The sequence below is a fragment of the Cydia pomonella genome, chromosome 10 (assembly GCF_033807575.1).
Source record: "Cydia pomonella isolate Wapato2018A chromosome 10, ilCydPomo1, whole genome shotgun sequence".
NCBI classification, from domain to species: Eukaryota; Metazoa; Arthropoda; class Insecta; order Lepidoptera; family Tortricidae; genus Cydia; species Cydia pomonella.
Genome location: NC_084712.1, coordinates 18,438,877 through 18,453,954, shown reverse-complemented (window position 1 = coordinate 18,453,954; position 15,078 = coordinate 18,438,877). Strand labels below are relative to the sequence as shown.

At 35.8% G+C, this 15,078-nt stretch overlaps 1 protein-coding gene across 4 annotated transcripts in view; it reads right to left on the bottom strand.

Moving 5' to 3' along the window:
• LOC133522317 (G protein-activated inward rectifier potassium channel 3-like) overlaps nucleotides 1–15,078 on the bottom strand; it is a 63,002-nt gene that overhangs the window by 6,689 nt on the left and 41,235 nt on the right. For 3 of the 4 annotated variants that reach the window (XM_061857619.1, XM_061857621.1, XM_061857622.1), the window contains 4 exons: nucleotides 5,617–6,058; nucleotides 4,889–5,068; nucleotides 2,682–2,871; nucleotides 415–539 (listed from right to left, as the gene is read on the bottom strand). In XM_061857619.1, coding sequence (XP_061713603.1) covers nucleotides 415–539; nucleotides 2,682–2,871; nucleotides 4,889–5,068; nucleotides 5,617–6,058 — 937 coding nt within the window. Of the gene's footprint in view, nucleotides 1–414; nucleotides 540–2,681; nucleotides 2,872–4,533; nucleotides 4,714–4,888; nucleotides 5,069–5,616; nucleotides 6,059–15,078 lie in introns of all 4 variants that reach the window. The other variant, XM_061857620.1, reaches the window with a different exon arrangement.

Sequence of the window (15,078 nt, the reverse complement as noted above, 5' to 3'; positions counted from 1 at the left end):
GGAAAGTCAACAAGTAAAATAAAGGCAAACAGATGAACGAATTTAGCCTGTGTAGCCAGGTATAAAGAATATAATTAGTAGTAAGGTTGTATTGAAAGAAGTCGAATTGCATCCTTGATTCATATTTAGTTCTGTAGGTCGAGTTCTTAAAGGATTTTGCAACAAATGCGAATATACCAAAGTTTTAGGCCGAAATTAGCGTTGTAGTCTTTACACCTAATATGTATCAAGCGATCACTTTTATAATTAGGTACACAATCACACTCTCTTTTGAAAATTTTCGTCGAGTGTGGTTTTAAGTGGTAGGTATTTAGTTTAAACGTTTTCAATGTGGGTAAGATTTTCAGCTCCTACACAAGGATACGTTGCTCCTTGTTTAAGTGTAGGTCCTGAATACGTGTTAAAAGTACTAACCTCATATTCTCCAGTGTCCTTCCTGAACGTCACCATAGTCTCGAAGCGGTGCCCCCACAGTATTTCTGACGGGAGGAAACTGCTCCGAGCCTGCGTGGTCATCCCCGTAGACTCGATGACACCCTCTGTAAACATTAAATTATAAATTATTGACTAGTTGTCTTTTTATCATGATCTTCACTTTTAATTGAAGCCGTACGAGCCCAATTTCAAAGAAAAACCGCAAATCGATGTACAGTTTAGCCATTTTGGCACACGCATACTAGAGGTCAAAACAAAATTTTTGATCCGCAGTTCCTAAAAAAAATTCCCTGTGTCACTTTGTAATATTGAAAAATTATACACATAAAAATATGAAAAAACAATTCAATATTGTTTTCTTGCCGTTAGATATCAAGATATTACGTATCATTTGTGGTATATTGTACAAAAAAAAATCAGCCTGTACCTGGAGGAGCTCAAACTTGGTATGTTTTGAAAATTATTTTTGTTTTAATTAAAAAATAAGCTGACATATAATGATGTGGTATATATTTAGAATCGCCTAAAAATCCCTTTCATATAATACCACATACGATAGGTTTCTGAACTAAAAACCTATACAAAAAAAATGACTTGGCACTCCCCTTCTAACGGAATTTTTTTTTGGAACTGCTATTACCTAATATGTTGTCGACAGTAACTGTCGACTGCACTACTGGCGGAAATGACAATTATCCAGGACATCGATATTTATATTCACATTTGCTTCACAAGTTACACAGCAATGCTATCGCAATTAGAATGTGACCTTAATCAAGCGCTCATCCAGTCCAGTGAAGAAAATCCTAACACTACTGAACTACCTTACGTCATACAGATACGACATAAACCCATCTCCAATACGGGATTATTTTTGGCTTAGATGATATGAGTCATTATAATTAGCTAGCAGTGCTAGCACTGACCTTCAAGCATTTATAGCAGAAGCAAAACATTGCCTTCTGTCTGAAAGAATAGAACATTGTGGAAAGGCAATGGGGGCACTTTATAAGTATGTAGTATAAGTGTTTTGTAATAGAACAACGAGAAAAAATGTGCAAAGAATCTCAGACATTGAACTATTTGCATCGGAACTTGATCAAAAACTATGCCCCCTTTTTTGTATAGATAAATTCTAATCTCTTAGACTTGATGGGCATTCCACAGTTACCTTTTGAATTCAAGCCAAACTTATATAAACATTGGGAAACAATAATCGTAACGATGTCACACTGTATGTTCGTCTGTTACGTCGATGATTTATGTTATTTACGTAAAGTTCACGGCAAACGACCGAAACAGTACCAGGAAGTGTCAAAACAACTACAGAGTAAAAACGTTGTAAAATTGGTGCCACTAGTATTACTTTTACGACCTGTAGACACTGAAATTGTATAATGTGGATGTGACGTGTAATTGGCCATATCACAATGCTATCTACGTATAGGTTACTTTGAAGTTTATTGTCATGGATGTGGTCTACGAATTGGTCAGATCAATTAGTACAGTAGGCTACATTATTTAACCGAAATATATGATGAGTGCCAATATAATATTAAATGTTCACAAGGCTACAAGTCTACAGTTTTGGAATTCACAACTACGATGCGAGATGCAATCGTCTAGTACAAGACAGTTAATATGATTGAAAACTAATTGAAAATTATGCAGTTTTCAATCAAATTGCGAAAAAAAAAATGTCTCATTATTGCTGACCAGACTAAAATTAAATTTAATAGAATAAATATACCTACGTTGTTTGTAAACAGCGATTGCAAATAGTTAAATAGGGAAGTCCTTGCAATATTAAACAAGGGGAATTACCTTATTTTCCGTCCAACGCTACTAAAATATTTAAATAGATGAAAATTACTTAGGTTGACTGGTACAGCATCAAATCCGCCTTTTGTACTGTCAACACTGTTAAATAGTCATTTGTTAAAAAAAAACGCAAAGCCATAAGGTTGAGCAATGGTCAATTAAGAGGTTTGCAGTTTGTACGTCAACATTTTATTTTGTAAAATAATAGTAGTTTATGTGACTGCTATAGACCTAAGAAAAGGCATTAAAATACGAGTGAAGGTCTATGAAACGAGCTCTGCTGAAAGCGAAAACATTTCAAACATAAGAAATTTCTAATAAAATAGTGTATCTTTATGTTGCCTTAATTCGCAGTTTTCGAACAAATCATATAGGATTTTTTATGATATGTGGATAGCTAAAGATATAAATTAATTAATTCTCACCTAACATCACGACGATTTCGAACCTCTCCCTAAGCATATCAGCGGCCGACAGATTATACAGCGGGGACTTCTCGTTGATCTTGTGGACGATAGTCATGGGCCAGATGAACATGAGCCGGTCCTCCTCTCCGTCGGCACCGACTTTCAACTCTTGCTGGTAGAAGGGCAGTACCTCGCCTTCTCTGGTTATCTAAAGGTATGGACGAGATTTTAGTTTGAGGTGCACTGTTTTAGTCGGTGAGTGATCCGTATTTAAATTTGATCTACTTCAGACATTATCCCAAAGCATATTATCGTAAAAGCAGCTATAGCGTCAGAAAGAAGGAATATACACATACCTATGGTTATCAGATTATTCTACTTCAATTATTTATTGACTCCTTCTTTCTGTTTCCCTCCCCAAGTGGTTGCTCAAAATTTTTACTTTATTTTATTCAACAACCATGCCCATATCTTTTTTTTGCCAGTTTCGAGCCATATAATCGTATGTATCTCTACAATTGCATCTAATTCTAGACCTACTGTTTAAACTACCCAAAACCTGATCTAAACAATATCTTCCACCAATGAACAATGAATGGAAATGAATATAAATTACTTCAAATTTAGTTTTAAAGATATTTTACAATTATTTATGTAGGTTTCGTCGATGAAAAACTGTATCTAAACTAAAGCGAAAAATAAGGTGACATGCATTTTTGAAACATGCACTATTTGATACTAACAAGATAGAATAAATAAGGAGTATTCGGGTGATTTCGAAGGTCGCTCATAGTTACGTCAATTTAGAGTCAATTTTCGGAATTATCAGACAATCTGACGTATTTGTAATGACCCGAACAAGCCTTTAAAAAAATAGTGAAACACCGCAAGAAAAATCCATGTAATTGTACTGCAAACCATATGATTCGTGTTAAATGCCAATCATAGATCGTTTGGGTCTGGGCAAACACAACTTTACGTCAATTGCCGATTGTTTGCTCCGCTCGGTGTTGTTATTCGTATTTGTCTGCCTACCATTTCTGGATAAAATAAAATGTAGTTTGAACTTTGATGTTTAATAGGATATATCTGAAGGTTGTTTATTGAGTTGTGTGAACATAACATTGTATAATGTAATGATAATACAACTGTTGAAATTCAATAACAGATTGTAAACTATTTCAGCAGGATCTCCATACCATTAGGAATAATTATTGTAGGTATGATCAGACCTGGTAAATGCCAAACCATTATACAAAGCTGATATTAAAGCAGATTCATCGTAGTGACGATAATTTTGTGTTTCTGAAATTGTCTGAAATATTTTTCTGAACTCTGAAAACTCATGAATATTTTTCTTTATGAATTTACAATAATGGAACTTAAGTTCCTATTTTTATGAGTTTTTCCGTGATGTAATTTACAGTGGTAGCAGAGTTTATATTTGGATGGGCTAAAAGGGCTAGCTATCATAACCATTTGAATTATTTAAATTGTTGCGAGTCATAATTGTTTGATTCGTTCCAGAGCCCGTTGGTATTACCGACAAAAACAACGCAAATGGTTGTTCTATTACATATTAAAAAGTCATTAGCTTCGTACTCCAATCATGGCTTTATAGTTTTCGCTTAACCGGAGTGGATACCAACCACATTGCTAAAAATTCTAGGAGCATATATAGTAAACATAAGCGTATGTTAACTTGTTAAGAAGCAAAAAAAGAAGCGAGCATGCAGCATGCGATACGAACAAGTCTATAGATGGGTCTAACAAACACAAGTAAATAAAGAAAGTTATGGTTACACGCGCAAATTAAACATCAAATGCACATTTACATTGCGTTAACTTAAATTTACAGCCATGTAGATACCTTTTTCCGAATAATCTGAGCACGGACGTGCGCTTCGAGTATATGCGACTTGCGTATGTCACCCACTCTGAATAGGAGGCAGAATTCGCCGTCTCTCAAACAAATGACCGCGTTCCTCGAAAACAGGAGCGTGGTGTTACGCTTTTTGGCTCGAGCAAGCTTCGCGAATATTAGACCCACCTAAAGACAAGAAAATTAAATGAGACTTAGCAATCGAAAACTGTGGGGGTCGAAATTTGTATTGGCAAATGACGACCCGACGTTAAGGAGTGGAGACAGTGCTAAGATGCTTCTAAGCGTGCGAACTGAAATCCCCAATCACTAACCAGTCTCCGTTTTTGTTGAAATAATATACCTTGCGGCGGATTATCTGGGCTCTTATATGGGCTTCGACAATATGTGATTTCCTCATATCGCCAACGCGGAACATCAGGCACAGCTGCCCGTCCCGCAAGCAAATGACGGCGTTTCGGGAGTAAAGGAGGGTCTGGGCTCGCTTTTTGGGTCTAGAGAGCTTTGCGAACACGATTCCCACCTAGAATTAGAACAACCTTGCTGTCACTGTCTCGTCGCTCAACGGCGAGGGTCATTGTTCTCAATTTTGCATTTTCCAATGACTGTTGCACTGAAATTAGTCTGTAACCACCTTGACTACTAATTCACTATTATATTTCTAGAACTTATTAAAATAACTATGCTAATTACTAAATCGTTAAATCGTATTAACGACATTATTTTCACGTGGTATGGTCTCTTAATCTGTAATAACTTTTAAGAGATCGTCTGCATCACTTGATACGTTAGCAAAACTGGCGCTGTGCCAAGTTTATTTTAAATTATCATATTGGCTTTAAATCAGGTAGATTTCTAAATACACACTACGCAACTAACGCTAAGCTGACGGACACTAATTTACTCTAAAACGTGACATTCAACATCTTTATTTATATGTTATTCTTCAAAGGGAATTCATGTCTGGTAAAGAATGTCATTAATAAAAGTTGAAATATAGTATCGTTGCCCAGACATTTTGGCAGACTGAATCAATGCATACCATACATGGAGTAAATAAAATCAAATTACCATAAATGCTTGAATGAAGACTCCAACAATACTCTGCAGGCACATAACGAAGATAGCCTCTGGGCACTCCTCGTTCGTTGTCCTGGATCCATAGCCGATGGTGTGTTGCGTTTCTACCGAGAACAGGAAGCAGCCGGTGAAGGTGTTGACATTGTTGAGACAGGGGATGATGGGATCGGTGTTGTTGGCGGGCGGGTTTAGGTCCCCGTGCGTGAAGATGATGAGCCACCAGATGAGCGCGAACAGCAACCAGGAGAGAATGAAGGAGAGCGCGAACACCATCAGCGTCCAACGCCACTGCGCGTCCACGAGGGTCGTGAAGATGTCCTGGAGGTACCGGCGTCTGCGCTTGGCCACGTTCCATTGCACGACGTTGCAGTCGCCGTGTTTGAAGATGACGCGCTTTCTCACGCGCCTCGCTGCATAACGGGCTTGACGATATCTGCAAATCAAACATGATTTCTATTATTTGTTTAGCTCAAAGACAATCCTCTAATTAGAGAGACGCGATTACGTCACAGCTTTTGTTAAACGAAACCGTAATCTTGATTTGTGTTTACTGCCGTCAGTTAACCGTTTTACGTCATTACAAATGAAATCTGAGGTGTTTAGGAAGCAATGACTTAGAACAAACGTCGAAATACCTACATACATCAATCCGAAATTTCGGAAACCCGCTAATTATGCTAGTCATCGCCTTTGATCGAATAAATATCAGTAAATTCCAATAAATCATTTCTGCAAACAGGGAATCGCGTTTCAGACTTCGCAGTGTTTGATGACTAAATGTTTGCACAGAAGTCATTAATCATTATCGAAACAACGGAGTTCGCTTTGATTGGACGAGTAGGTACACTGATCCAACTGGTATCAGGACGGATGCCGCATGGCTAACCGTGGGTATAAAACGGGATTGTTCTACAATCAATATAATCATGATTTTACAGTAGTTAGTTGGTTCGTTGGCAGGCAGATGTATTATTCAATGCCAAAACTTAAAAAAAAAAATCACGAATGTCTCTTCATAGGAAACGATGTGGTTTTTGCAGACTACTTATTTAGGTTATTTGTAGTCGTGCCTATTTTCAGCGGTGTTCGGCGAATTATCAACTTTTGTTTAAAAAGTTGTAGTGGATAATTGGTCACTGGCCAAGGTCAGGTTAGGTAGTCAGGTACTTTTTGGGACATCGTGGTTATGCCACAACATTTACAGGTTAGACTGCTTAAGTTCTTAGTTAGCAAAAAAGTTAAGGATAATTGTAATAAACACTATGATTTACTATTTTCCTTATGTAAGATATTACCAATAGATGAAAAAGTTACGTGCTTAATAGGATTGGAATATTACTACAATGATTTGTATAAACTAACGGTTACAAATAAATATAACACAAAAAGCGTAAGAGATAAAAGATTAGTACAGCCGAGGGCGAATAACTACTATGGCGAAAGAATGTCAAAGTATATAGTGCCGAGAACCTTTAATAAAATTAGTGTATTAAAACAGAATAAACTCTCTAAACCAATGTTGACAGGGCCGGATTTAGGGGAGGGCAACCGGGGCTACTGCCCTGGGCCTCCACAAAAGAGGGGCCCCCGCAATAGAGAATACGGAAAATTTACCATTTTATTTGGAAAAAAGGGGGCCTCCACTCCTTTATTGCCCGAGGCCTCCAGACCTCTAAATCCGGCATTGAATGTTGAAGTCAAGGCTGAGGTACTTCCTCCTCGAGGACAAGCTGTCGACAGCTTGAAACTTAAAACGAAAGCACAATAGCCGAAAACACCATAGACATATGCTGTTTTCGAGTAGTAAGGAGTTAAGGACCTTAGCATACAGGTAGCATGACATGTGAAATTTTTGATGAAAATTATTTAGAATTCATAAATTTAATTCAATTTAAAACTCATCTCAAACACAACTATATGTCTTCAAATTCATTTATTTGAAGATAAATTAAGAACCGCCCAAATTAATACAGTATCAATATAAAATTGATGAATTTGTACAATAAAACGATACATTTCGGTTTGATCCCTCAATACAAATTAATCATTTCTAAATGGAATCTAAACTTGACCTGAAGTCCTCCGGGGCTCTTCATTTCAAACCCATTGTTTATTGTACCTACCTAAAGCCACTTCCAATTTATGGGAATTAAGGCTCTCTAAACAAATGAATTGGCAGTTATAGACACCCCCTTTTTCATAAACGTCTACTAAAGTTGTCAAGCCGCTAATAATAATTTGTCCCTTTCCGACGTATTGGTATGATGGAAAGGGACAAACGATTATTAGCGGCTTGTCAACTTTAGTAGACGTTTGTGAATAAGGGGGTTAAGGACTATAGAGCCGTTAAAAGCGGTTTTGACTGGAGTGCTGTCATTAGACAAGCAATGTCTGGCATAGTAGCTAATGTCGACGTAGTTGTCGGTAGCAAAATAAATTAATAGTTTGAAAAACACTAGAAAAACATGGTCAGGTTAAATAGATTAAGATATTTTTTCTTGTTTAAAAAATTGGCGCATCTTGCCATCAAACGTTAAAGTTTGGCAAGATTTAATTGTAAAATTATTAGTGTAAGTTAAATTATAGCAAAAAAAATTGCAAGTGGTCAAAAAACTATTGAATAGGTATAACTAGTCGCTTTTTAAAATAGCCTGGAAAAATATGGTAAGGCTTTAGTTGTGAAGAACATTTTTACGACGTAAAATCTACAAACCATTAAGCTCATGCGCATGCCTATTTTTTTTTTAAGTTAAACATTGTATTTTGTGTGGCAATAAATGGTTTCTTATTCTTATTCTTATTCTTCTTATTCTCTTATTTATCTATGAATATGAAATATGAATAAAATTTACCATAATATTCAATTAGTACTGTGTAATAAAAAGTAAATTAATAAATTCATGTAGCAGTCTGTCCCACGTTGAACGTGACACGAGATGTGATTTATTAAAGTGAGGTACTTTAGATAATTTTATCGCGTTCCATTTCACTCAGGTCTAACCCATATACGCCAAGTGCCTACATTTTAACATTATCAGTAGAAAAGCTTTCTAGATAAATAAGATATGCTTGCTGCAAACATTATAAGGTAAAAGTTTTATGAATTGACATACCTTAGTATTTCGGACATTTGTAAGTTTATTACTATGCTACTTACTTATGTAACTAATTCATTCACTTCAATTACTCACTATTTTTTTTATAAACAGAATAAACAATACTTTTAGTAAACCCCCGCATAAACAAGCAATAAAACATTAGAAATTAAGAGGAATTCCTAGCTGAGCAACTTTTCAAATCTCGAATTTTTGAAGCTATGTTTCTGTCGCGCTGCAGTGGGCGGGAGCGGGAGCTATCTAAGTGTGAGTGCGCGCACACATCTGCGAGACGCGAGCCGAGCGCTCGCTCATTGCGCGCCGTTCCGTTGACATTGCCGGCGAGCCGGCCGGAATTCATCCTGCGCTGCCCGACGAAGTTGTTTTTGATGTTATCACATAAAATTATTATATATATATATTTTTTTTCTGCTATCATTTAATATAATTGGTATAAATAATTTACTGATGAAATATAAAAAGACATTCTGATAAAAAATTATAACTATTATTATATTACTGTATCTATTAATTAATATTTAAATAAAGACTGCAAAAAAGAATGATGTCCTTGCTTCGGTCGTCGTACCTATCCGTGACAATAAGTTGGGTGTGATCATGGTGTGTTGTGAAATTTTGTAAGTAGGTATGGTTAACCTACAATCTAAATAGTAGTAGTAGTACCATGGGGCTAAACTTGTGCCGTCTTATTGAAGAACGTATCGCAATGACAATCTGGGTAAGGTATGTTGGGATAATGCCGGACAATTTTGGAACCAATTGAGAGAACTCGCGATTTTTTTTTTTCTAGATCGTGTCAGATTCTTGAAGTACGGAGCAAATCGTTAAATAATAACCGTAGATTCGGCCTGAATTTTGGTAATCTTCAATATATAAAGGTTTTAGTTTTGTTCATGTGTAAAGATGAGACATATTTTTTTAGAGTAACGAGTGTTTTGCCATCAAGGGTTAATATCGGATGGTGAATAAAAGTTGATTTTAATGGAAAGAGAATAAGGTATCACAAAGAAATAGGTCCGGTGTTTAGCCTTCTCCTACGTATATAAATTCCAGCCAACAATAAAAACTTAAAAGTTGTCATCGAATGTTCTATTTTTCGTATTTTTGTATCCGATCTTAACCCTGATACAAAAATATGGTAAAATTGTGGCTCTCAAACTTTGATACTTATGTCATAAGGCAATTTGATAAGTAAAAAATGTGCTAACAATTGCGATTTTGACGGTAAAATATTACAATTATATATATAGTTGATATACAATCTTTTTTTGGACAAAATGTAAGGATCGAATGCAAAGAGTAAAGTCAATATATAGGAAAAGAGAGCCCTCTTGAGGCATTTTAAGGAAACTAATTTCGAAGTGCTATCTCTATTTTGTATCCGAAACTATATATGTGTGCGTTCACATCTACATATGCATTTGCATGTGTAGGTACTTTCGTACTACATAATCTGTGACTTGTGTCTCAGTCTGACCTAGAACTCTTTCATGTGCTCATAACTGACGCCTGGTTCTCAACTGAGCGTTTCTTCTTTGACCTTAATATCCAACTGGACGTGAATTCAAGATATTCCGAAGGTAAAGTAAGGACAGGTATAGTGTATATTAGGATAATTCCTGGTAATTTCGTCTCGCTCTCTAGCTCCGTAAACAATTTGCTCCAGATATTCTTTAAAATAAACACATGAGTAATGATGTCGTTATTCGGTTTCTTCTTGTATTAATGAATTTAAGGCATAGGATGTATGTCTTGTCTACACACGTACTTCCATAGATGCACTCTATCTCGTCTTACTTCGAAAATCAAATTGCACAAACCTTTCAGAGTTTCATCGGATATGTTTGTCGTAAACAAAATTAAAATAATCACCGCTTGTTTTCATCTGATGATGATGATGGTATTTTCTTCTTATCTTCGAAAATATCTAAACCTCTCTGCATTGTCTTGGACACTGTAAAATTTTTAAACCTCCAGGTTTTGTAACGTTGGAACTATTGGGATTATAATTTCTCTATTTGAATATGACTCGTGTTTAATGCTTGCTCCGATTTTACTATGCTCTGCACTTTAAAATTAATAGAGGAATAATAAGTTCATATCAATCATATCTATTTAATTTTTTTTTGACAGTAAACAACAGTTGCTAGGTAACAACATTATGAATAAAGATAAGTCTTGCTCTTGACATACGAGGTATATGCAACCTTCTTAATGTTGTATTCATGCCTTTAAATTTTATCAATCTTTATATCTTTAAGTGATATCTGATGATGTAGTTTGCATAATCGGAAGTCAGCTTTACGCAAAAGTATGTTATCGGATCCCATTAATAGAAGTCGCCGCCATCTTTACGTCGTATCGTATGTTACTATTACTTAATTCCTTTTTGAAAGTTGAAAACAAAATTTAAATTTTGAAACTTTTAGGTCCTGTATTTTTAATCATTTCCATATAGTATTTAAATATTCATTTTATTGCGAACAATTGCTTATTTGCTATCTATTTTACTAGATTTTGTTATGAAATTCAACATGTATAATCATCCCTATACAATACAAATATTCTTTATTACACACCTCAATAAAAGAAAACAGAAACATAAGCACAGGTAAACGACATGGGGTCTAATCGCTAAAAAGCAATCTCCAGGCAACCTTTGGGTAGCGGAAATTAAAAAAAATACATTGTCAGTAAGTAGGTGTACATCTGTACATACATATACATACAAAAATAGACTGCCAAAATGTTTTCCTTTTGATTTACCGTCGCGTTGGTACTGGATAATAATAACGGTACGAAAGTGTGATCAAGAAAACAATAAATGTGATAATTAAGGAGGTGAGTAGGTAAATTGAAGAAAATTGAAAGTTTGAAAATCACTGCTGTTTTTAAATGGGTAAAGATCGTATTGCTTCTTTCCGATCTTTACCTGGAAGGGTCAAAATCGGATATCGGTCTACAGCAATCCTAGGTCTGTTTTTGATTGGATTGTTTTATAAATAAACATCTAAAACGAAATTATACATTAACAAAATTTCATCACAATACACAAAATAAATTACAGGGAGAAGATCAGATATACGAAATTTACCTTACTCTATGTGATTGCGCATAGCACAAGCCCGACATCCCTGAGCGGCGCGGGGGCAGTCGAGGCAATGAAATGGCGTCTTACACAATGTTGCCAACATTAAAAAATAAAGCCAAATTAGGGAGAAATTAATTTGCTACGTTCATCACCCACATCCGGTATTATCCCAACATACCTTAATCGTTGAACCGCCGCATTTCAAAATGGCCCTTATTTTAATATCGGCTAGCCGTAATGTAAATTTGCTATCTAGTGGTTTACTTGTGACGCACAAGTGTGAGCAATGCAAGACAATCAAATTGTTAATGGGTATTTATGATGTTTTAATCAAAATAAGCAGGTTGTATCTATTATCCTACTTAGCTTTATTTACAGGCCTTTAATAGTAAACATTACTAAACATAAGCACTACATGACCTGCAATGTAAAAAAATACAAAAAAACGGTTTGAAGTTTTAGAATAGAATAGAATATAAATCTTTATTGCGAAACCATGGTACATAATGAAAACACATGGCACCCTTTTCTTAGAACTACGTGGTATTTTGGTTATATTACGGCGATCGACTGTTGGTTATCGGTGTATTTTTTTCTCATTTTTACCATTAACATGTTATGCCCTCTCACTCACTCACTATTCCTTCTGTGTACGTATATTTAGAAACTGTCTCCGCCTCCAATTCGTGCGATAAGAACAACTGCAGCTCGGACTGAAATGCACACACAAAAAACTCAAAAATCGAGGTTTCGCTCTCGACTGTTTCCTCCTCCAAAACGCAATCAATCTTTATGAAATTTTGGAAACCGCAAGAGGAAGAAATAATCTATGCCGCTATGTTTTGATTTTTTGGATATTTTTTGTCATATTTGTATACTGTGCATTTTTTTACAGCCAATTCAATTTAACCGTTTTTGCGATTTTCGAGGCGCTGTATCATTCTTCAAAATAAAATAATCCAAAAAAGCAAAACATAGCGGCACAGATATTGATGATATTGATCTTATTTGAAAAAATCACAGCTCTAGGTTAAAAATCCAGGGAGGAATCAGTCGAGAGCGTTTGTATGGAAAAATCGCCACTAGGAATTCCTCTTAAAGCCAAATTAGTATATATTTATCATTCACAGTCACCATTTAAAAGTAAATTCCACCAGCCAACATGGGCTCCCAACTCAAAATTTGCATCAAGTTACTTTGTGACTCATGTGGATAAAATGCAATTTTCTCATCAGTTTTTGAATAATAATGAGAGCCTTTACAAACTAGTGTGGTATAAATTATTGAATTATTTTTTGTGGGGAAAATCGTTCCGGTTAAAATTATGATTTCAACAATTCATTTAACTACATAGCACGGTGTATTCCTATCTGTCCCCGACGGGCACAGATGAGAATAGGCGCTGCATACAAATCATTCCCATCTGTGCCCGCCTCTCGTTTGGCGGTGGTCACGTGTGGCGGGCGCAGATGAGAATACACCCATAGCATCTATAGTAGTTATAGTAGTCAGATTTTTCAAATTTAACGTTGACTAACATGACAATACGAGTCAAGGCATGCGTCTTTGTGAATGACACGATCGTCTGAGAACATTAGTTTCTATACCTACTAAATTACAAGATCAGAATCAACTAAAAATAACACAAGTTAATTTATTTTAATAAACTGTCAAAATGGAAATTGGCTCGAATTGTAAAAACTCAAGGCAAACCAAGATATATTTACTTGAGTATGTCGGCGGGTTGCAAATGCCTGTGGTTGCCGGGTGCCGCCGAGCGGACTCCGGTTTTACATTTGTTTACATTCCACAGCTACATTCCATGAGCCTGGAGGCGTATTCTACAGGTGCCGTTCGGATGTCAACTGCACCTATGCAGTAAAGCAGTAAAGTTAGTAATACTACTGTTGCCACAGCTGTATTTGTCAATTTGCTTGATGAAATCAGTTCTCGGACGCACTATTGTCGCGATTATGCTGTTCATTCCGTCACTCATTTTATCAAGGAAATTTACAGATACAGCGGCAGCAACAAAGACGCCGCAACAGTACTCGTAATGCAACTGCAGTTGACATTCGAACGGTACCTTAATTGTAATCAAAGTAACATTTCTGGTCTCTTTCGACACTGAAAGATCATATCCATAACAAAATCCAGATCATAATCATAACCTTTTATTACAATCAGAAAACGCCTTTTGAAGGCATATTCAAACTAACCCCAACTTTATTTGCTGTTGATATGAAATTACTTGCAGCTCACAGTGCATGTCGCTCGCATGAATATATTTTGTGTTCGTGTGAAACGCAGTGCGATTAGTGTTAATGCCATATCAATATACCAAAACCAATTCAATGTTTTTAAGTTTGAATTGGCCTCCTGCTAGGTGGAAATCACGTTTAAAATAAATGAATAAAAAAATCATGAAAGATCATGTAACATTGAATCGGATGTAGAAACTGAATTACCATCCATACAGATATTGTGTCGGATCATGTAAAAACATATCCCATCAAAAAGATTTTAATGTAAAATGTAGCCAAGATGAGACCATAAGGTTCGTACTGTCAAAAATATATCAGATCCGTTGTAGAGCCAAGCTTCTAACTCTACAAGCCCTAACTTCACAAACTCTACTCCTTAGTCAAAACTCAAAATATATGGCTTGGCCATTTCGCTACCGTCACATGGGCGTAAGGTGTAAAATTTATTCACTATACATTATTTTTTATTATACAATACTTCTTGTTGTAACGAAACGGCGAAGCCAGATATTTTGACTAAGGAGTAGAGTTTGTGAAGTTAGGGCTTGTAGAGTTAGAAGTTTGGCTCTACAAGAGATCTGATATATTTTTGACAGTGCGAGCGTTATGGTCTCGTCTTGGCTACATTTTACATGAAAATGTTTTTGATGGGATTTCTTTTCTTATTATAAGTCACTTATGTATGACAATCTTCCATTCCCTAATTTAAAGAGTTGGGGGTGATTTACTATTAAAAATCCTAAAATATTCCACATATAAACATCAACTCCCTTATGCCCTTTTTCACCCCCTTTTCACCCTTACGGGGTGATTTTGGGATTGAAAACTATTCTATATCCTTCCCCATAACAAAAACTATCTACATGCCAAATTTCAACTAAATTGATTCAGCGGTTATTGATTCTCCATAGAAAATTCCACCCCGCTTTTCACCCCCTTAGGGGCAAAAAAATCTCAAGTTTATGAATTTTTTTGTTGTTTG